Source organism: Phyllobates terribilis, unplaced genomic scaffold, assembly GCF_046119375.1.
Source record: "Phyllobates terribilis strain yellow unplaced genomic scaffold, ASM4611937v1 Scaffold_7__3_contigs__length_470593459, whole genome shotgun sequence".
NCBI classification, from domain to species: Eukaryota; Metazoa; Chordata; class Amphibia; order Anura; family Dendrobatidae; genus Phyllobates; species Phyllobates terribilis.
Genome location: NW_027362767.1, coordinates 281437908 through 281461406, shown reverse-complemented (window position 1 = coordinate 281461406; position 23499 = coordinate 281437908). Strand labels below are relative to the sequence as shown.

Genomic DNA, 23499 nt, shown 5'->3' with positions numbered 1-23499 from the left:
GTGTAGATCCTGCTCCCACCTCCTCCCGGGGTGTAACCCATTCATTCCCAAACACACGCTCCGAGGACCGGCTACTGTCAGCTCATTACCCACTTGCACTTTAAATTCTGGCTTCAAGGAACACAATGTAATTTGGCTTTAATACTTTTATGGGTTCAAAGACTTGTGGTGTTTTTTTCCATACAGTTTAATTACAATGTTATTCCTAGTGAGCCTTCTAAATTAGAAGCAATCATCAGATCTGTGATCCTGGAGGTTACATCATGTCCTCACCACTTCTTAGCACGGGTTAATGTACCCTGTAGTGTACACGCCTTGTACGCAAGGCGGCCATTCACATGGACTCTTAGTAAACACTGAAGAACGTGGAGGAAACCTGCACACCAGGCAGGGAGCGTGACTACTGTGCGCCCACTAGTGGACAACTGCTATTCCAGCATTAAATTACTCCAATTAGAGCAGCCAACACAAGGATCTGTGGCTTATTACAGGTTGGAATGAAATTCTATGGGTCTGTGAACAATTCTGACAGCACTCGGATGCCATCTGTGTCCTGTCCGTTTTTCTCTGACTGTCCGATAGGAGAAGCTTTCCTTTTTTTTTCATAAGTGGAAAAAAAATGATGAAAATCGTCCCGTTTTTCACCAGGGAGGGAAAAAAAAAAGCCTGAGGCTGAACGAGGCCTCTAATTCGTACACTGTGCCGGCTTCATGGCTTCAATCGTAATCGTGTTCAGCCTCTTCTGCCGCTGCACGTCATTCATCATAAAGGAACATGGGCTCTGTGTGATGCACCAGGTGATGAAGGTTGATCATCAGGAGTTAGCACAGCATGATCTGCAGCGATAACTCATTGTTAGGGGAGCTGTAATCAGAGACGTTGTCTATTCATAATTCAACTATATATTTGATGGCCAGCCATATGGTAGCAGCATATTTCCCTATCCCTATGACCAATGAAAACACATGAATGGATATCTTCAAGACTGGCCCACAGGCGAGCAGGTAAATCCCCTGGTAGGCCCCCCAACCTCTTCATGAGCAGTGTAACTGAACAATGGGTCCTAGGATCAGGGTCACTGGTATGCCCTGGCACCCTAGTCCGACACTGGACACCTTAGCTGAAATTTATGGAAGTATTATGTTAGTTAGGCTGAATTCAGACCACTGCAAAACACTTGTATGGACGTGAATGTACGAATTGAACTCCCACTAAAATAACTATTCTAAATAAAGTTTTCCTGCATAGGGCCGCTCCTCCATTATTCCTCCCGGAAGTGTGAAATCACCATTGAGTGTGCCTACTCTATCCGTGCTTACACTACATAGAGACTTGCCATATTGACATGGACGTGATGACGCCCCTTTGCTGCTTTCCCCGCCATCTGTGTGTATCCCTTGAACACTCATCCTTTTATTTCTTCTTTGTGCTATATGTGATTAGTCCTTTCTCTGCATGTTTCTTGTTGAATTGAATGTTTCCTTCTGAATATAAGGCATGTGTATTGTTCATCCGCCATGACTACATTCCCCACCGCTGAGTAACCCTGTCCAGTTTCATCAGCTCTTCATGAGTGTCTTGCATAGTCTAATCTTTTCCAAGCATGACTCAGAGAAACTTATGTCACAGAGTTTAACTGCAAACATGAATAATGCTGTGTGTGAGCCAAGTGCATGCTCCTTATAGAGAGGCTTTGTTCCCAGTTACTACCCCATTGTGGAGAATTCGGCAGGTCACACGTGGTAGACCTGTAGCAATTGTCCAGTTGAATGAATGGGGTTTGCAGAAATCCATGCCCATCCTACAGAAATAACCTTTTTCACATGAATGAAATTTCTGCACCAAATCTGCTCCTTCTAAATATACCCGGAAATGTTATTAGGGTTTTTTGTGAGTAGCCAGAGAAGGATTTTATGAAACAAGTCTATTAAAAAACTACTGCTTAGACTTCAACTACCATAAATGTAGATATGTGTCTGCGTATCTACAGTTGAAGCCAGAAGTTTCCATACACTATATAAAAAGACACATATGCATGTTTTTCTCAATATCTGACATGAAATCAGAATAAACCTTTCCCATTTTAGGTTAATTAGGATTATCATAATTGTTAATATTTGCCAAATGCCAGAATAATAAGAGAGAGAGAATGTTTTAAGGCATTTTTATTACTTACTGCAAAGTCAAAAGTTTACATAAACTAAGATTACTATGCCTTTAAACAATTCTTGACTGCCCATATGATGATATTTTTTGGCAACATCTGAGTTAGAGAAACACCTGTGGATGTATTTTAATGCACACCTGAAACACACTGCTTCTTTATGTAGCATTATGGGAAAGTCTAAAGAAATCAGCCAAGATATGAAGAAGAGAATTGTGGACTTGCACAAGTCTGGTTCATCCTTGGGTACAATTTCAAGATACCTGAAGGTGCCTTGTTCATCTGTACAAACAAGATGGGAATGTCCAGCCATCATACTGCTCAGGAAGGAGACGGGTTCTGTGTCCCAGAGATGAACGTGCTTTGGTCCAACATGTGCATATCAACCCAAGGACAAAAGCAAAAGACCTTGTGAAGATGATGGCGGAAGCTGGTAAGATTGTGTCAATATCCACAGTGAAACTAGTACTGTATCAACATGGGCTAAAGGCCACTGTGCCAGGAAGAAGCCATTACTCCAAAAGAAACATAAGAAAGCCAGATTAATGTTTGCAAATGCACACAGGAGCAAAGACCTTAATTTTTGGAGACATGTCCTGTGGTCTGATGAAACTAAAATGGAACTTTTTGGGCATAATCACCATCTTTACGTTTGGAGGAAAAAGGGAGAAGCTTGGAAGCCTAAGAACACCATCCCATCTGTGAAGCACGCGGGTGGCAGCATCATGTTGTGGGGTTGTTTTGCTCCAGGAGGGACTGGTGCACTTCACAAAATAGATGACATCATGAGAAAAGAAGATTGTATGGCGATACTGAAGCAACATCTCAAGACATCAGCCAGGAAGTTAAAGCTTGGGCGGAAATGGGTCTTCCAAATGGACAATGAGCCGAAGCTTACTGCCAAACTGGTAAAGTGGCTTAAGGATAACAAAGTCCATGTTTTGGAGTGGCCATCACAAAGCCCTGATCTCAATCCTATTGAAAATTTATGGGCAAGGCTGAAAAGGCAGGTGCGAGCAAGGTGACCTACAAACTTGGACCAGTTACACCAGTTTTGTCAGGAGGAATGGGTCCAAATTCCAACCAACTATTGTGAGAAGCTTGTGGAAGTATATCCCAAACTTTTGACCCAAGTCATTCAGTTTAAGGGCAATGGTACCAAATACTAATGCAGCAAGTAATAAAAATGCCTTAAAGCATTCTCTCTCTCTCATTATTCTGGCATTTGGCAAATATTAAAAATGATGGTAATCCTAATTGACCTAAAACGGGAAAGGTTTATTCTGATTTCATGTCAGATATTGAGAAAAACATGCATATGTGTCTTTTTATATAGTCTATGTAAACTTCTGGTTTCAACTGTATGTGTGAACAGTTACAATCAACATTATTCTACCCCCATTGTAAATTAGGTTTCGTAGCAACAATTCTACTGCTTCACCAGAACATTTAGTACTCAGTAGAGCCTTTGCTATGACCTGCTGCAAACATGGTCCACCACCAGACACCAGCTTCTGCAGCGTTATTGAGAAGTCTTGGCCCATTCCTAATAGGTAATGCCCTCCAGGTCACACACTGCAGTGCCAGAGGAAGGAAAGCAGCCCATGAACATCACTGAGCCACCGCCAAGTTTCATTGTAGGCAGTTATTCTTTTCCACACTTCATTCTTTCTCCTCCAGATATACCTCTGATCCACAGAACAGAATCCCAAAGCTTGTGTTGAATATTTATATGGTATTGAGCTTATCACAACTGAGTTTTCTTGTGCTATTGGGTCAGTAGAGGTGTACATCTTGGAGTTCAGGCTTATGCTTCATACTGTGCAAAGTGAGACTTCAGTGCCTGCTGCCACCATATCTTTCTTTGGTCTTTTGCAGTCACTCGATGGTTTTTGACCACCTTCCTCTGCAGGAATGTGGTGGCAGCCGGTGACCGCTTCATCTTTCTGCCACATCCAGGGAGCGTAGTCGATGTTCTTCTAAATTTGAACTTGTGATCTCTGCTTCCTACAATGTCTGTAGGAACAGTCACTGCATTTGCTATCTTTTGGTATCCTATATGACTTTGATAATTGCGCGACTGTTGGCCTGGGTCAAGAGACCTGCAGTAGGTCCTAGCATTACAGTCCATAAATGGTACTTGGCCTTACTTTGTTTGTGCAAGACAATGATCTCATAACTTTGTACACCACTAACCAGCACCTGATTTACAAATGTGTGGCTGGTATGAGGGATTCTATTCAGGGGGTGACTAATTAGGAGACTGCAGAATTCAGTAATCATGGTATTTTGTGCTGCATATGGAGAAACCATTTGTTATATTAGTTGTGTTGAGCTATTTAAATTATTCTTTATTAATTTATTTCAAACAGTGGGAATCTGTAAATTTTGTCAACTACTTCCAGGCCACCCATAGAGTTTAAATGTCCGGGAGGTCTATGTTCTAAAAGGTCATTGCATAGTAGAGCAGCAGCACGCAATCGTGTATTTGAGGGAGTAGGGAGCTGACTGTGAGACACGGCCAAGCTCCCCGTGTAGAAGGCAACGTTTGTTACCATCTTCTCAATCGCTGTATACACAGCACTCAAAAAGTACTGTTTATACAGTATTAGGAAGCGCCATCGGTGCGTCCTCCTCCTGGCTCAGTGGTCATGTGATCGCTAGGTCTGGAGAGAGACCAGGAGCTGCTGGGTCCTGAAAACTCTGTCAGTATGTAGCCAAATTGCTGCATTTCCACTGTAACTAGTAATATGCCAGCCCCAGTTACAGGGAAAAAGGAATGGAGTAAATCGCCCACTCCTGTTGGAGTGCAACTCAATGTATGTTTATATTTTGTTCAGAATATACACTGGATATAAAAAAGTCTACACATCCAGGTTTTTGTGATGTAAAAAAAATCAGATCAAAATGAATAATTTCAGAACTTTTTCCGCCTTTATTGTCACCTAATTAATTACTGGGGAGCAAATAAAAAAAATTGGGGTGCTTCAAGTACTAGGCATGATTTTAGGTATATTCTGTCCTGAATCAGAATATGTCATTTATTTTTTTTGAAGCAGCTCTACTTTTGGAGATGATGTACAGTTGTCCACACATGAATTTTGCAATTTTTCCTCGACTGGTATTAATTATAGAACAAACATGGGTCTGTAAGGTGTGTGACAAATACTTGAATACTTATATGCAATGCACATTTAGATAAGTATTAAGGTATTAGTCAAATACATAATTAACCATCTGTGATTGTATACCGACTCTGTTGGCGGAGTGTTCCACTGAAATGTGTGACAACGCAGTAGGGCATTTGGTGACCTCGGCGATGTCTTTTCAGTTCAAGCTGAGTCAGTGAGCTCCTGGCTTTGGGAGTGAAAGGTTGGTATTAATTAGACACTGTATGTTCCTTTCTAGAATACTTAAGAATTTAAAGGTGTGGTGCTTACTGATTCAGCAGACCATTCTTAAAGTTATTTTGTATTTTCTGTACTCTTTATGTTTTACACCCTTGCAGGTGATAACCATGACCTCCTCACAAAGACCATGTTTGAATCATCCCGCTTGCTTTTGGTACGTTTGTGAAGAGTTTGCATTGAGGGAACAAAGAAAATCAATTTCTGATTTTGTGAAAAGGGCATACCTAAGCGATTTCAAAAGAACACTAGGGGACCAAGATAAGACATGGGCTCCACATATTGTCGGTAAAACTTGTATTTTGGCAGTGGGCAATGGTACGAGGAAATGTCTGAAATTTGGCATGCCTATGGTCTAGAGAACAAAGGGATCACAGTGATAAAGTCATAAAGCATTAATGGATGTAATCGGAGTAAATGGATGTATCCTGACCTAGACTCTGCAGACTCTGTGAAATACCAGTCCCATCGTTCAATAAGCTAGAAGAGCTTCCTGAAGATGAACCCTGTTCTTCACCTATAAACAGTAGTCGTTATGACAGTGATTTTTAAGAAACCTCATCAGTGTCACAAGTTTTTAATCATAATCAGCCGGAGCTAAATCTCCCAAAGAAATCAGCAGAATTGTTGGTGTGTAGAGTAGCAGAGAGGAATTTATTACATCCGGAAACCAAAATCAAATACTGTCGCAACAGAGAAAAGGATTTACTGCCATTCTTCTTGGAGGAAAGTGATTTTGTTTATTGCAACAATGTTGAAGTCTTTCTGATTAAAATGGGCATGGCACAATACCGACCAAGCCAATGGTGGCCGTTCATAGACCAGTTCTAAGCTTAGCCTAAAATGTGTGTTTTTACAAAATGGAAACAAATATCTCAGTCCCAATAGGTCACTCAACTAAGGTGACTGAAGAGCAAAACACAATTGCTCTGGTCCTACAGAGGCGCCAACCTCCGCCGTCAGGAAGGGAAACTGAGGATGAGACACTGACAGCGGAGGTTGGCACCCCCGCTCCACGTTGGCTATCCCTATCTGGGTGTTAATGAAAGCTAATTTTTCTAGTGTTTTTCCCTCTGCTTGTTTGATACATTAGGAATCCCTGTTTAATCTGTCTCTGGGATAGTAGATCAGAAATGACCACTGGGTGAGATAACAGAGGCCTCTGAGAGAACACATGGAGAAGGGGGAAAGAATGGAATTGCTGAACCATTGGTTGACAGGAATAAGATCATTTTCACTGCACATTAAATTTTAATGAATCAGTTTGTAAAGGCTCCAAACAAAGAGGGAAGCTGCGTCCACTTCATCTGCAGAAAATTTCTAGCGCTGACCAAGGAGAAGCTAAAGTTGGGTATTTCTGACGGTCTTCAAATCAGAAGAATTATGAAAAATCCACACTTCTAAGATTCATTGAACGGTGCTGAGGCGATGCTTGGTCTTCTTTCAGTATGGTTGTTCAGAATTTTCTTGAGAACTTTTTAAAGCAGATAATTACACTAAACTAGTAGAGAAAATGCTATCTTTCCGTCACCTTGGCTGTACAATGATTATCGAGGTTCATTATCTCCACAGCCACTTGGATCCTTTCCCAGAAAACCTTGGTGACCTAAGTGAAGAGCAGGGTGAACGATTCCACCAAGATTTAGGCCATGTGCCCACGTAGCGTTTTTGCGGCGTTTTTATGGCCGTGAAAACGCTTGTAAAACCATCTGCCATGCAAAGCAATGTGAATTCGGATGTGCTGTGCACATGATGCCCTAATTAGCGCGCCGAATTCGAGGACACTGGGATAGCCACATGATGGTGGATTACTGCTGGTCTATTCAAAGTGATTGCCCTGGCGCAACCCACTGCAAGAAATTTTTAAAGCGCCGCTTTTGCGAGGTATCTAATGAACAGTGTATCAATGACAACTTTGTATGCTTGTTTAATAATTACTCTGTGATGTAAATTCTTCATAAAATAAATCTACATATATGGATTTGTTTTAATAACCAAGAAGGCAAAAAAAAAAAAATGTTTAGTAGACGTCAGTCCTTTTAGTAGACGTCAGTCCTAGTGTTCAATCGCTCATATGCATAGGGTATATCACAGCTCATTAACTAGAGCTGATGGAAGAAAATAAGGGCAGATTTGCAATCGGTGACAAAAACTGACCTACAAACTGGTTGAATATCTCAGCCACCAATTTTCATGTTCCCCATAGATATAATCTATAAAATTAAATTGAAAAACAAAACTGAAATATATTCAAGTGGAAAAATAAAAATAATAAAATAATGTGGTTGCATAATTATACACACCCTTAAACTAATACTTTTGTTGAAGTACATTTTCAATTTATGACAGCAGTCAGTCTTTTTGGCGTAGGAATCTATCTGCGCACACTGTTCCTTGCAGTAGTGCTCCACATCTGTCAGATTGCGAGTTCATCTCCTGAGTATAGTGCCCTCTTCAGGCCACCCACAGATTTTTAAATAGATTCAGGTCTGGGCTCTGACTAGGCCTTTCAAACTGTTGGGAAGCCATTCTTTTGTTTTGGAGGAATGCTTAGGGTTGTTGTCACAGTGAAAGGAGAATTCATCTTGAGCTTTTTAGCCAATTCTTGAAAATATTGTTACAAAATTAACTGATATTTGAACTGTTCATTATTCTTACCACCTTAACTAAAGCTTCAGTTCCAGCTGGCGAAAAATAGTTCCAAACCATAATTCTGCCTCCACCATGCTTCACTTTGGGTATAATGTTCTTTTTGTGTTGTCAAGTGGTGGATTTGCGCCAAACATTCCTTTTGGAATAATGACCAAAAAGTTCAACTTTGGTCTGATCAGACCACAGCATGTTTGCACACATGTTTTTGGCAGACTTGAAGGTTTTGGCTATGCTACACATAGCTGGGCTTGGATATTTTTCTTTGTAAGAAAAGGCTTCAATCTTTCTACCCTACCCCACAGGCTAGACATTTAAGTATATGGGAGATTGTTGTCACATGTGTTACATAACCAGTACTTGCCAGAAATTCCTGCAGCTCATTTAATGTTGCTGTGGGCCTCTTGGCAGTCTCCTGCATCAGTTTTGTTCTTGCCTTTTCATCTAGTTTTGAGGGACATTCAGTTTTAGGTCATGTCACTTTGTTACAAATTTAAGCCATTTCTTGATGACCATCTCCCCAGTGTCCATGGCATATTTAGTGCTTTGGATTTTTTTTGTGCCTTTCTCCTGACTAATAACTTTCAACAATGAGATCCCTTTGCTGTGTTGTAAGCTGTTTACAGACAATTGCTTTTGCTGTAAAAAGCAACTAAGAAAATGTCAGGAAAATCCTACTAGAACAGCAATACATTATATGGGGTTAATCAGAATAACTGTAAATGATGCCAGTTAATTCTGAACGCTACCACATCCCCGGTTATAAGAGGTTGTTCACACTTTATGCAACCGCATTGTTTTAGTTTTGTTATTTTTATTTTACCCTTTAAATATTTCAGTTTGTTTCTCATTTGAATTGTACAGATTATGGATGACGTTAAAGGTGGAAAAAGTTCTGAAATGATTCTTGGAATTATTTTTTAACATGATAAAAATACTCTCATTGTAACAGTGGTGTGCAGACTTTTATATCCACTGTAATTGTATTATGAAGTGTAATTCATGCATTACAATTGTAGATAAAGATAATAACCAACCTACTTATATACCAACATTTTAGGAGAGAAAAAAGAAGTTTGACAGAGACAGTGAGAAGTTTTACTCGTTGCTGGATAAACACCTGCATCTGTCATCCAAGAAGAAGGAAGCACAGCTACAAGAGGTGAGTGAGGAAGGATTCACATGTTAGTTGCCATTAGATTAATAGGGGTAGAAGTTCAGACCAATCTCCTTTAGTGTTTTGTAGTATTGGCTTTTGGTAGTTGAATGCAAAAAAATGTTTTCTGTATCTGATAAAAACTTTTAATATATAGTGACATTGTCTACGGGGCCACTTTTCACAGTTGTTGGACTGACAGAGATGAGACTTTTTCTTTGCTTTTTAAGTGTATTAGCCAAAATGATTATCTGGGGAAAAAATAGAAACGCCATTAAAATGAATCCACCTATAAAATTTGAATATTGGATCATAAAAAAATATGTGTATGGAAACGAGGCTGCACCCACTGGCCAGGAGTATGTATAACTCATACACATCCTCCGGTCTGAAACCGGCAGATCCCCACAGTGCCTGCTCTGGGGGGATTCATAAGTCTGCAGTCACACAGAGTGACACACAGAGTGACTGCAGACTTATTGTTTTGGACGGGACAACCCCTTTAACGTTAATAACAGTGCTCTGCTGGACTCTGCACTGGTCACACATTAAGGAGATGACATTGGTATTATTTGTATCCAATAAAGTCTTTTTCATTACAGGCAGATCAACAAGTAGACAAAGAGAAGCAAAACTTCTATGAATCTTCACTTGAATATGTCTATCAAATTCAGGAGGTTCAGGAGAACAAGAAGTTCAGCATTGTGGAGCCGGTAAAGGATTTAGCACTTATTTTATAGCTTCCCATTCATTTTTTTATTTAAAGGGAATCTGTCACCAGGTTTTTGCCCACTCATCTGAGAGCAGCATAATGTAGAGGCAAAGACCCCGATTCCAGTGATGTCACTTACTTGGCTGCTTGCTGCAGTTTTGGTAAAATCACTGTGTTATCAGCAGGAAATTATCACTAGAGGACTAGTAAACCTGCTGCCATGTAGTCCTCCACATTCATGAGTTCTGTATAATACAGCCCCCACCACTGATTGGCAGCTTTCTGCCTATGCACAGTGTACACTGAAAGCAGCCAATCAGTGGTGTGGGTGGGATTATACAGAGCTCAGCATTCAGAGAACTGCTAGATCTGCAGGAGATAAATGTGATTTTATCAAAACTACAGCAAGCAGCCTAGTAAGTGATACATCACTGAAATCTGTCTCTGCCCCTACATCATGCTGGTCTCAGATAGGGTAGCAAAAACCTTGTAAAAAAAACAATTTTCAAAATTTTGACAAGACTGAGTTTCCTACAATGTTTTTAACCCATAATGTGGAGTGTAAGGTTAATATAACTTTCATCACAAATCTTCAGTTTTGCTCAAATTAATTGTTACAAAAATGAATACACCCGACATCAAAAACAAGTGTATCTAATATTTTGTATGACCCCCATGATTAAGGACAGCACCAAGTCTTCTAGTCATGGAATGAACAAGTTGGTGACATTTTGCAACATCTATCTTTTTCCATTCTTCAAGAACAGCATCTCTTAGAGCCTGGATCCTGGATGGAGAGTGATGACAACTTGTCTCTTCAGAATTCCCCATAGGTGTTCGATTAGGTCCAGAGGAGGAGACACTTAGCTGCTGAATCACTTTCACACTGTTGTTCTTCAGAAATGCAGCAGTGGTCTTAGATCTGTATTTTGTATCATTATCATGTTGGAAACGTGCACGTCTACCAAGGGCACAGAGTGATGGGAGCATCTTCTTTTTCACTATAGAACAGTAGTTATGGGTTAAAAAACTGTTTTATAAAACTCAGCCTGGTCAAAATTTTGGCAATTGTTCTTGTATTCAGTGAGATAATGATTAAAATGTTACTTTTTAAAGGGATGGTAGGTTTATGTACGGAAATATGGCTGTATTAGTGGTATGGGTTATAGCCTTGGTGGGTAATATACCAAATCACTAATATAAATAATCAATTAAAAAAATAAAGCAAATGAGGCAACGGTGACTCTAAGACTTGAGGCCTTTGGCATTCGCTTCCTCAAGATGCTACGTCTTGTGGCTGCAGAGCTGCCCTACTTATATAAACAAGCTGCAAAGAAACGATCCTCTAGAGCTGTTATTTTAAGGGATTGTCCACCTCCTGCTATCTACTATCATTACCTACTTTTTAAATTAAATTGTCCCCCTTGTAAAATAAAAAAAAAACCAAATACCTCTGGCACTGGATCTGCCGAGGTCCGCGTGCCATCGTTATGCCGCGTGAGCCCTGCAGCTAATCATTGGCCACTATTGAGCTTTTGTGCTCTTACTTCTCTCAGACAAGCAGAAGAAGTGTGAGTGCAGCAGCCCAATAGCGGTCAGTGATTGGCTGCAGGGCTCATCTGGCATAACATTACCACGCAAACCCCGACAGACCTGGTGACGACATCATTGGAACGGCACTTGAGCGGGAGGTATCTATCTGTTGTTTTAATTTTACAAGGGGAACTACATAATTTAAAAATGGGATGTCCAGGTATAACCCTTTCACTTGTTCTTTACTAGTAGATGGGTGTTTGTAGGTTGTACAGTAAGATCCTGACCACCCCCAATTATTGCAGCACCGCTCTGTTTTGAAACGTGCATAATCGTTAACATGAAGCAGATATTGTTAGCACTTTAAGTTTGTCTGATCTTCCGAGAGAGTTGTCATCATGGTGCATCGGGACAGGCTGGTCAGATGTCCACGCCTCGGGATCCTACTAATGCTCCTCACCACTCCCTGATGCTTGTTTCGCCCCCAGGTCTTGGCGTTCCTGCATTGTCTCTTTACATCTAATAGCCTGACATTTGAACTGACTCAGGACTTCTTACCCTACAAACAGCAGCTCCAGCTCAGCCTCCAGAATGTAAGTAGTGTGCATCATGCCACTTATGGACACGTGGCTGTCTAGGGGAGGGAGTCGACGATATTCTATACAAGCTGACATGAACGTTTTTCTCAGATGATGCTGAGTAGTTACTAGGGCTACTTGCAGGGCAAATGGTAGTCAAATTGTGGTATTACAGTGATCACATTTGTTTTCCGATCAGAAGGTGCACTAATCGTAGAGGTGACACATTACATTATAGCTGTGAACTTCGCTTGTCTTACAAGGGGCTAACAGGCACAATATAGACGCTGCCTAAAAATGCATAAATTATCCAAAGGTGATGAGAGCAGTTCCATTATCATAGTTTCGTAGTTTTTAGGTTTGAAAGTAGAAATAAGTCCCTCAAGTTAGACCTATAGCGTAACATGTTGATCCAGAGGAAGGCAAAAAAACCCTGAGTCAGATGCTAATAGCCCCATATTAGGGGAAAAATGCCTTACCAACTCAATATACGGCCATCAGACTAGTTCCCTGGATCAATGTCCCATCACAGAGTCTAGTACCCTTTACCTGTAATAATATATTTTTCAAGAAAGGCATCCAGGACTCCTTGTACTTTTTTAGTGAATCAATCATTACAACATCATATGTCAGAGAGTCCCACAGTCTCATTGCTCTAGCAGTTAGAAATCTACGTCTGTGATTATGATTAAAGCTTCTTTCCTCTAGACCATACGTGTCAAACTCTGGCCCGTGGACCAAATATGGCCCGCAGGGTAGTTTTATTTGGCCCGTGACGCTAGAACCACCACCCCTATGTGGGGCCATTATTCTGTATGGAAGACTTTATGGGGCCCATTATACTGTATACTGCTTGGCCTGCGACTTTGTCCAAGAAGACGACCCAATACTGACCCCAGTGATACCCCCACTGTTAACTGTGACCTAATCCAAGTGCATTCCATTATTAACCACCCTCTGTTTCTTATCACTGAGCCAGTTTGTTAACCTAGTTACACATATTATCTCTTAGTCCAATTGCTTTTATTAAATTCCAAACCATTTACATGGCACAGTATCAAATGCCTTGAAAAGTCCATGTAGACAACATCAGCTGTGTGTTCCTGGTCCAGTCTGGAACTTACCTCCTCATAGAAGCTGATCAGATTAGTCTGACGTGGCTGATCTCTCATAAACATTCTTCTTCAGATACTCTAGTATAGCATCTCTTAGGAAACCCTCCAGGATTTTACCCACAGTAGAGGTTAAGCTTACTGGCATATAATTTCCAGGCTCAGATTTTGTCCCCTTTTTGAATATTGCCACCACATTTGCTATACGCCAGTCCTGTGGTACAGACCATGTTATTATGGAATCCTTGAGTATTAGAAATAATGGTCTGTCTATCCCGGTGCCTAATTCCTGCAGAACTCAGGGCAGGGGTGTATGCTATCCGGGCCCGGGAATTTGTCTACTTTAGTGACTTTAAGGTGAATTTTTGGTGTTCCTGATTATATCGTCTTTCATGGGATTTAATTGTGCAAATACTGTAGAGAAAAAGGTGTTCAGCATCCTCATCCTCTTCCACCATTTTGAGGGGGCCAACACTATCAATTTTTGAGTTTCTTATTGCTTATGTAGTTGAAGAATATTTTTGGATGATTTTTACTGTGTTTGGCCATGAGCCTCTCTGTCTCGATCTTTGCTGTCCTAATTTGCATTTTTTTCACTATTTTTGTCTCGGCAATTATTTAATGCCTCGTCACTGCCCTCGTGCCTTAATTCCCTAAGTGCTTTCTTTTTGTCATTTTGTGCGCCCCCTGCAGTCCTCTTTAGCCATAGTGGTTATGATGCTTATTACCAACAATGGCTGGGCCCTTTCTCCACCTCTTTCCGCTTTGCCTGTAGGATGAATGTTCACTATTTTGTTAGTTTCTCTTGTATGTTTTTGTATTATTAGTCATTGCTGCCGCTAATCTGCAAGTTCCCCTTCCCCCGCAGACACGTAACCACTTCAGCAGTACGCGGGAAGAATTGGAGGATTTGAAGAAGCGGATGACGGATGCACCTATGATCTGCAAACTGAAGGGACAGAGCACCATTGAAGGATACCTGTACTCCCAGGAGAAAAGTAATGTAGCAACTATGCTTTTCTGTATTCTGGCTGTAATAAAACTTTCCGTTTCCCCGTAATCAGTAATGGGCAGACAGGGCAATCATGCCTCTGCTGGGAAGATGGTGAGAATGTAATAGGTTATTGTCTTGATATGAAATATCATTATACCCTTTCTTCTTTTCTTTTCCTATCTGCCTACTAAGGGAGGGATGTTTTATCACTTTGCACAGGTTCACACCTATTTGTACTTCTATGGCTGTTCATATCAATATCTTCTATGCCATCTACTGTGCCAGTTGGGTGAATGTGCTTACATTGCCTGCACATTACCATTGCTACCCCATTGTGTCATGACTCCATTGGACAGGGCAGGATCTCTAGGGGATGAGTAAGCTCTGTTTCTTTCTCCATGGATTCCAGGGGCTCTTGGCCTTACCTGGGTGAAGTATTACTGCCGATATGAGAAAGAAGGAAAGATACTAAGCATGATGGCGGTGGAGCAGAAGCCAGGGTCCCGACAGGTACGTGTGCTCTGTTTTGCCATAAAAAAGGATTCTCATTATGGTCAGGAAAGTCTCTTTCCTCTTAGCCAGGTTAAAGGGGTATTCCCATCTCCAAGATCCCAATATGTAGTAGGTGCAGTAATAATAATATTAGCAAATACATCCAACTAGACATGTAGTATAGTTCTTCTGATTCACAATGTCTCTTTTCCCATGTGCAGGCATTGCAGGACCTTGGGTATCCATGGTTACGACCACTAGCAACTAGCTAACTGTGACTATATCAGTGGTCGTAACCATGGATACCAAAGGTCCTGCAGTGCCTGCACATGAGGAAAGAGACATAGCGAATCAGAAGAACTATACTACATTTCTAATTGTAGGTATTTGCTAATATTATTATTATTACACCTACTACATATTGGGATAGGATCATGGAGATGGGAATACCCATTTTAGCCTTAAAAACCATTGTGTGACCTCAGTGAATGACGGCGTCACATTCTGCTTTTGTACAGTCAGATTGAACACAGCACACAATAGACGATACTCGTAATATTATTTAATCCAAGTTTTTATCATCAACATATTAAAGGAAATTGCTGCTGTTATTTCTTAATGGAAAAATCTCCCTAATATTCTCTTTCTTGTCTGAAGATCACTTTCCATCTTTGTTGTATACCGGTTTCTGCAGACTGTTAGACTCCAGAACATTAGAGGAGGTTTCCTGTGAATTCGGTTTATCACCTATCCAGTTGATAAATGTCTGGTCACTGGGAGTCCCACCACTGGGGCCCCCATCAATATTATTAAGACTTTGGTCCCAGTCCACCATCTTTCTACAGCGCGCCATGGTTGTGAATGACCATGGCTAATTCATTTCATCTAGTTGCCAGTAGGAAGGATGATGGATCTGCCCCCCCCCATTGTAGGGATTGTGGGGGTCCCAGAGATGAGTCATTTAAGACTTATATTGTGGCTAGATGATAAATGTCATGAGAAAATCCCTTTAACTACCATTCATTGCAGCTGCCATAAAGTACACTTGTCGCTACACTGATGTGCCTGCTCCTGCTCTCTCCCCATTATCATGTCTTTGTTCAAGTATCCATTGATGATCTAACCCCAGGACAGGTAATTCATATATATCAGATTGGTGGAGGCCAACACCCAGCATCCCCACGATCTGCTAACACCAGACCCTCAGCCACCAGAAGAACACCACACCATGGCCAATCTCTGGTCCTGCAGCCCAGCTCCTTCGCAGGTGAATGGCTGTGCCAGCTCCATACAATGTGTACCCTTAGCAGCCGCAGCACCAGTAGGAACTGAGGTGGAGGTGTTTGGTGTTGGCTCCCACTAATATGATGTGGATGACCTTTCCTAAAGATAACTCATCGATATCTTGGTTTTGGACAATCCCTTTAAAGGGGTATTCCCATCTCCAAGATTGTATCCCAATATGTAATAGGTGTAGTATCAATAATGATAATATTCGCAAATACCTCCATTTGGAATTGTAGTATAGTTCTTCTGATTTGCTATGTCACTTAGCTCATGTGCAGGAGCTTACAGTAGGTATCCATGGTTACGACAGTTAGTTAGACAACTCTTAACCGTGGATACCTAAGGTCCTGAAATGCCCTGCACATGAGGTAAGAGACATAGCGAATCTGAAGAACTATACTACATTACTAATTGGAGGTATTTTCTAATATTATTATTATTACACCTACTACCTACTGGGATAGGATCTTGGAGATAGAGGGATATTTCTAAGTCTGTATATTTTAAGCCTAAAATGTGACCAGGTTCCATTAGTGAAAATTTACAAACCTGTCATGGCCTAAATATACTGAGTCACCTGCAATAGCTGAAATCCTTTTTTTCCTTGCTGATGACATCCATTTGTGTGGTGATGGCACATAAGCGATGTGTAGCGGGGCCTGTGTTTAGTGTAATCCTGTTTGCCTGCCAGGAAAGCCTGTGTGATAATCCGGCGGCACCATCTGTCAGGAGGGAGACCCTCATTGCCGGCTCTTCCCTGTATGGTCTTGTTGCCCCTCTTTTCTCATTGCTGCTTTGTGTGATCTCCTCTTTTATACGTCCTCTCGTTATTATTATCTTAGCACCGTCGTCTTCATATCACACGTCACACTTGGTCTCCACCAATCCTCTTTCCCCTCCTTATCCGGGCTCCTCTGCTCTCCTCTTCTTTTTGTGATCTGGTCGCACACCTCTTCTTCTCACTGTTGCTCTGCTATCTGCTTCTATGATACATCTACTGACCAGAGCTGTGCTTGTCATGTCCACCCGTAGGTGAGCCAAGAGCTGACTCTCAAGTCTTGTACAAGAAGGAAAAGTGACTCCATTGATAAGAGATTTTGCTTCGATGTAGAGACCAATGAGAGGTGAGTGATGAGCCGTCCTAATGGTGCGTCTTTCTATTGTGTATAGAATATTTGGCTTGCATTTTGGCCATCGATGTCATTAGTAAAATACTTGCCGAACTCTACAAACGTCCACATGATATAAAGTAGCTCACATTTGTGAGTCCTATCTGTTACACCTGCACCTGCTGTATGTTGTGAATGGGGTCCGTTCTTGCACCCCCAGGAATAGAGCTGTGGACACAGACATACCTCTGCCTTCATTTACTTCTATGGGAGTTCTGACTATTCTTTGCCTCACTATTGTCAGAACTCGCCTAGAAATAAATGGACGGTCACTTCTCCTTAACTGACAGCACAAGATGGGGGCGCATCCAAAATAACATTTATGTAATGCTTTATGTCAGCTGCCATTCACATTGCCGTGTTTTTGTGGTTCAGACAGGTGACAATCACTTTACAGGCTCCTTCCGAGACCAACAGACGTCTGTGGATCGAGGCAATGGATGGGAAAGAACCGGTACGTTAGCTGCTTGGCCTGCGAAGCCTACTCCTGTCATTTATCTGGCATTTTGTGGCAACCACAGTTAGGATTCCTTATGGTATGTAGCCGACTACAACTGTCCATCACTTTGCATTATATTTTGGACCTGGAAATAGCTCTAAATTATAATTACACAGTGTGTGCAGATCCATGTATGCAGTGTAAGAACAGAAGAAATGGCCGTCCCCTCCTCTAGATTCTCCAGTGCTACTCGATTAGAAGAGACCCCAATCTGATTAGCAGCGTGAGATCTGCCCCACACACCATCGGGTGGGTTTTTGGGGCATGGACTTGTAGGATCTTTGTGGTTTCTGTAATAACTAAGTATCTTATGCTCCGTGTTGATAACAGTATTGGGACCCTGCGCAGTCCACTTACAGGAGACCTCTCCGTGTAAATCCATTACTATGGAGCTGGCCTCCTCCCACTATTCTCGGAAGACTTTCTGTAAGAGTTTGTGATGTCTGGGCGAATTTTTGTCCATTCATCTAAAAGAGCGTTTGTGAGGTCAGACCCTGATGTTGGAGCAGAGGGCCGGGCTCATACTCTGCTCCAGTTCACCCCAAAAGAGTTAGATGGGGACGAGATGAAGGCCTTGTGCAGCCAGTCATGTTGTTCCACACTAAATGTCCCCATCTGTACCACTTTGGACCTTGCCTGGTGCACTGGGATCGAAAAGGGCCTTCCCCACACTGTTCCCACACTGCTGCCATCTACAGTTAAAGTCTTGTTATGCTGAAGCATTAAGATTTTTTTCACTGGAATGAAGGGGCTGAGGCCAATCTCTGAATACAGGCCCATAGTGTTATCCTCCTCCACTAGTCTGACAGCGGACACCATGCAATCAGGCAGGTAACGTTCTCCTGGCATTTGTCAAACCCAGACTTGTCCATTAGGCCGCCATATAGAGGAGTGTGATTATTCACAGAACATGTTTCCAGAGTCCAGTGACGGTGTGCTTTATACCACTCCATCCGACCTCTGGGGTTGTGCTTGGTAATGTAAGGCTTGCATGCAATTTCACAAACTGACTGGTTACACTGGTGGCGTCCTATTACAGGACCACGCTCAAATTCATTGAGCTCTTTAGAACGTGCCGTGCTTTCACACATATCTGTAACAGCAGACGGCATGACCAAGGGCTGGATTTAATTTCCAGAAGTCCTTCACAAACCAGAATTCATTAATTAATTAATAGGTGTGACTTAATATTTGTGGTCTTTTCTAATAAATCGAGATCAGGTTTATTATTTATCTCTCCTTGCCTACCACTGGGGGTTTACAGTATGAAACGTGCATGTCATTTTGTAAAAAGAATCATTTCTCCTCTTCAAAAATCTAATGAAAGAGACTAACATTAACGTATTTTTTTTAGCTCCGTGGTTAGCACTGTACAGTGGCTCAGTGGTTAGCACTGTACGGTGGCTCAGTGGTTAGCACTGTACGGTGGCTCAGTGGTTAGCACTGTACGGTGGCTCAGTGGTTAGCACTGTACGGTGGCTCAGTGGTTAGCACTGTACGGTGGCTCAGTGGTTAGCACTGTACGGTGGCTCAGTGGTTAGCACTGTACGGTGGCTCAGTGGTTAGCACTGTACGGTGGCTCAGTGGTTAGCACTGTAGCTTTGCAGCGCTGGGGTCCAGGGTGAAAATCCCAAGGACAACATATTCAAAAAGTTTGTATGTTCTCCCTGTGGGTTTCCTCCGGGTTCCCCGGTTTCCTCCCACACTCCAAAGACCAATAGGGAATGTAGATTGTGAGCCCCAATGGGGACAGCGATGATAATGTGTCTGTAAAGTGATGCAGAATATGATGCCACTATTTAGGCAAATAAAATAAGTGGAGTAAAATAAATAAGTGCTTTGCCTCATTGTATCTACAAGTAAAATGAAAAAAATTAAATAAAAACAATAGTCAAACTATTCTGGCCTCTTCCCCATATAATATAACTGGTTATGGAATTCATGCCACATTTTGAAATGCTAGACTGCCATCTTGTGGCCATTTATATGTAGTATAATATCACTTTCACGTAGATAGTGACAAACTATGACTTAGAGAGGTGAGATTCTGAGGATGCCGGAAACCATTTCCATTGTTCTGGCAAATATTTCTACAGTTTTCTTACAGTTCTTGGAATATCGGTACAATCCGGATGGTCATAATTGGCTGCTCCTGATAACATAAGGGCGGGGTGCTACTTACACTGTACACTAAAACATTTGCCCCATTTAGTCCACACCCTAAAGTAATATTCCCCATCCTAAGTGCGTATATCCCACGCTGGCCTGTTTGTTGCACTCTGGCTCCTGTGAGTGACGGGTGACGTCTTTGTGCCACCCATCTGTGCCCTTTCACCACGTACCTTTACATTGGAAAGCAGCCACAATCTAATGGTCCCAGCTGATCCCCCTGCTAGTTTTCAATAGTGTCTACCTCTAAGGAAATGGTTGCTCAGACTACATGTAAAATGGCCTTTGTACTTGTATTCCCTGTGGCTTCTATAGTGCTAACATATTCTGCCTCGTTGTACAGAGATTGTCACCATTCCTATTAGATCCTGTCCTCATCAGCTCTCAAAATCTTCTCTTCCTATTCAGGGCTCAAACACGTTAGGGTTAATGTCATAGAAAACCAATAAACACAGTATATTATTGGAGAGTAGGAAGAAGCTGGAGGAAATCATAGAAGCTCCATAGAGATGATGCCGTGGCAAACCATTGCAATGTCGCCTTGTAGAGCCAATTGCTGTAGCCACATAGTAACCTCTGAGCCATGGTGCTGCCCCTATTACTAACGCTTAACATGTAACGTACCCTCTGTGGTAAGGTACCACAGTGACCCAAGCCCCCTGTCGACATGTTCTGGGCAGAATGTCGGAGGATGGCTTCTTGGCTTACGGGTGCTTCTCACAAAATTAGAATATCATCAAAAAGTAAATTTATTTCAGTTCTTCAATACAAAAAGTGAAGCTCATATATTATATAGAGTCATTACAAACAGAGTGCTCTATTTCAAGTGTTTATTTCTGTTAATGTTGATGATTATGGCTTACAGTCAATGAAAACACAAAAGTCATTATCTCTGTAAACTACAATAATTAACAAAAAATACCAGCAAAGGCTTGCTAAGCATTTAAAAAGGTTCCTTAGTCTGTTTCAGTAGGCTCCACAACACTATACGTTACCCCTTAGACCCCAGTCCAGAACCTCTCACCTAGCCAAATTAGATCTCATACTTTGCACTGATGAGGGGCAATACCTCGAAACACAGTGTCTGCAAATTGAGATTCTGGTTTGGCTTTTATCCTAAGTCATATGGCAAGGGTCGATACTGACTTTTAGGATTGCTGCTTCCAATAGGTGGCGCTAGAGTTCAAGTCCTCGTCTTCTCTGTAGAGGCAATTTGCTTTTTTAGTTTCCCAGAGGAGCATGCACGGCCTATAAGTCTCCTCACTCTGACATGCAAGGCCTGGCTTGTCACTCTCCACAAGGAGAAACGTTACCCCTTAGACTACAGTGAAGATTGTATCTTACATTGTTCTCTACAGTCTTACACTGAGAGCCTTTTGGAGAAGTCGTCCCAGGAGGCATGTGGTTACATGCTTGGATGTAGCAGAGTCGAGTTGTACTATATTGGGACACATGACCGCGGTTCCATTTATGTGCATGCACGTTGTGGGAAGACGTGCTTGCAGTTCTACCAGCTGGTTTCCTGCCATACTTGAATCTTTCTTCATTCTTAGACAGTAAAACCAACCATTTGCCCAGTGCCTCCCTCCGTCCTCCCCAGCCGCCAGCCGCACTGCTGCATAATATATACATTTTTATTAATGGCTAATTGATTCTGTGTACATTTCCAGGACCAAAGTTCAGCCATGATGAAGTGTGAGCAGATGGCTACATCCCATCTCTGTGCAGAAATGAAGCCTTATAACCCCCAGCAGCAGATAACATCCCCACCCGTCTATGACCAGTGATGGCGGCAGCGCCCATTGCTTTATCAGGGTCATTTCTCTCAGCAGTCTGATGGTTTTCCTAATGATTTTCCATCTTTTCTTTCTTTTTCGCTTTCTCCTTGTAGATTTATCACAGTCCTATAACAAAGCGTGATGAAAGTGAGTACACACTATATCCTGTCCCAGCTTATCGTGCTAAGCGCTGTTCACATCTGCCCCGGAGACCATCACTAGCCGAATATCGCAGATTCCTCCATTATTGAAGGGAAAACGTTCTACCTTCAAATCGATGCACCCCATCATAAGTCCGAGGGGTCTGCTGGTCAGGTGAAGGGCTCAGCACTGGCTTGTGGTTGGTGTCCATGATGGGATCTATTGATGGAGGTGACGGTGTTGGGTAGGGAGGTGCATTATATGCCTGTTGTAGGTCAGTGTAAGTTTACATTTACCTAAATGTCTATTCTGTACCTAGAAAACAAAGGTTTGTTGTTGGATTCTGAATTGTACAACATTGTAATATAAATTGTGCATCAAATCTCTGTAGCCATTTACTAGGAACCCTCCTCTACTTCCAGAAGATAAAACCCTTACAGATGTCCTGATCGTAAGCTCCATGGCTTCTTACAGGACACTTACCACAGCGCTCTCTTTCCCTTATATACTGAGCCATGTACCTGTGTGATTCTTTTAACACCTTAAAGAAAAGCTGTCAGCACGGCTTTATAGTGTAAAGTAAAAACAGGGCTTACAGATTACATTCATAGCTTTGGTGAAGAAATACGCTTTGTGGTTCTTTATTAATCACCATTAGAAGTTTTCTGCTAATTAGATTTCAGTGCACAGAAGCCGGACTGTACAGGGGGTCTTCTTCTCCTAGCCCCTCCACTGCCTCCGGTCTGTGATTTCCCAGCTCCTCTGCCAGCCTCTGGTCTGTGATTCCCTGACCCCTCCTCTGCCTCCAGTCTGTGAATGACAGGTCACTGCTGAGATTTCAGAAAGAGGTGGCAGATCATTCACAGACCGGAGGCAGGCGGAGGGGCTGGGAAATCACAGACCGGAGGCAGGCGGAGGGGCTGGGAAATCACAGACCGGAGGCAGGCGGAGGGGCCAGGGAATCACAGACCGGAGGCAGGCGGAGGGGCCAGGGAATCACAGACCGGAGGCAGTTAGAGGGGCCAGGGAATCACAGCCGGAGGCAGGCGGAGGGGCCTGGGAATCACAGACCGGAGGCAGGCGGAGGGGCCGGGGAATCACAGACCGGAGGCAGGCGGAGGGGCCGGGGAATCACAGACCGGAGGCAGGCGGAGGGGCCGGGGAATCACAGACCGGAGGCAGGCGGAGGGGCCGGGGAATCACAGACCGGAGGCAGGCGGAGGGGCCGGGGAATCACAGACCGGAGGCAGGCGGAGGGGCCGGGGAATCACAGACCGGAGGCAGGCGGAGGGGCCCGGGAATCACAGACCGGAGGCAGGCGGAGGGGCCCGGGAATCACAGACCGGAGGCAGGTGGAGGGGCCGGGGAATCACAGACCAGAGGCAGAGGAGGGGCCGGGGAATCACAGACCGGAGGCAGGCGGAGGGGCCAGGGAATCACAGACCGGAGGCAGTTAGAGGGGCCCGGGAATCACAGACCGGAGGCAGGCGGAGGGGCCCGGGAATCACAGACCGGAGGCAGGTGGAGGGGCCGGGGAATCACAGACCAGAGGCAGAGGAGGGGCCGGGGAATCACAGACCGGAGGCAGGCGGAGGGACCGGGGAATCACAGACCGGAGGCAGGCGGAGGGGCCGGGGAATCACAGACCGGAGGCAGGTG

General features: G+C 42.9%; 1 protein-coding gene across 4 annotated transcripts in view; it reads left to right on the top strand.

Moving 5' to 3' along the window:
- The window catches only part of OPHN1 (oligophrenin 1), a 155054-nt gene that overhangs the window by 61189 nt on the left and 70366 nt on the right, over window positions 1–23499 (top strand). For 2 of the 4 annotated variants that reach the window (XM_073640914.1, XM_073640916.1), the window contains exons 6-14: window positions 9281–9382; window positions 9979–10089; window positions 12110–12214; window positions 14180–14309; window positions 14498–14524; window positions 14715–14815; window positions 17117–17208; window positions 17629–17707; window positions 21813–21846. In XM_073640914.1, coding sequence (XP_073497015.1) covers window positions 9281–9382; window positions 9979–10089; window positions 12110–12214; window positions 14180–14309; window positions 14498–14524; window positions 14715–14815; window positions 17117–17208; window positions 17629–17707; window positions 21813–21846 — 781 coding nt within the window. The remainder of the gene's footprint in view (window positions 1–9280; window positions 9383–9978; window positions 10090–12109; window positions 12215–14179; window positions 14310–14497; window positions 14525–14714; window positions 14816–17116; window positions 17209–17628; window positions 17708–21812; window positions 21847–23499) is intronic. The other 2 variants (XM_073640918.1, XM_073640917.1) reach the window with 1 other exon arrangement.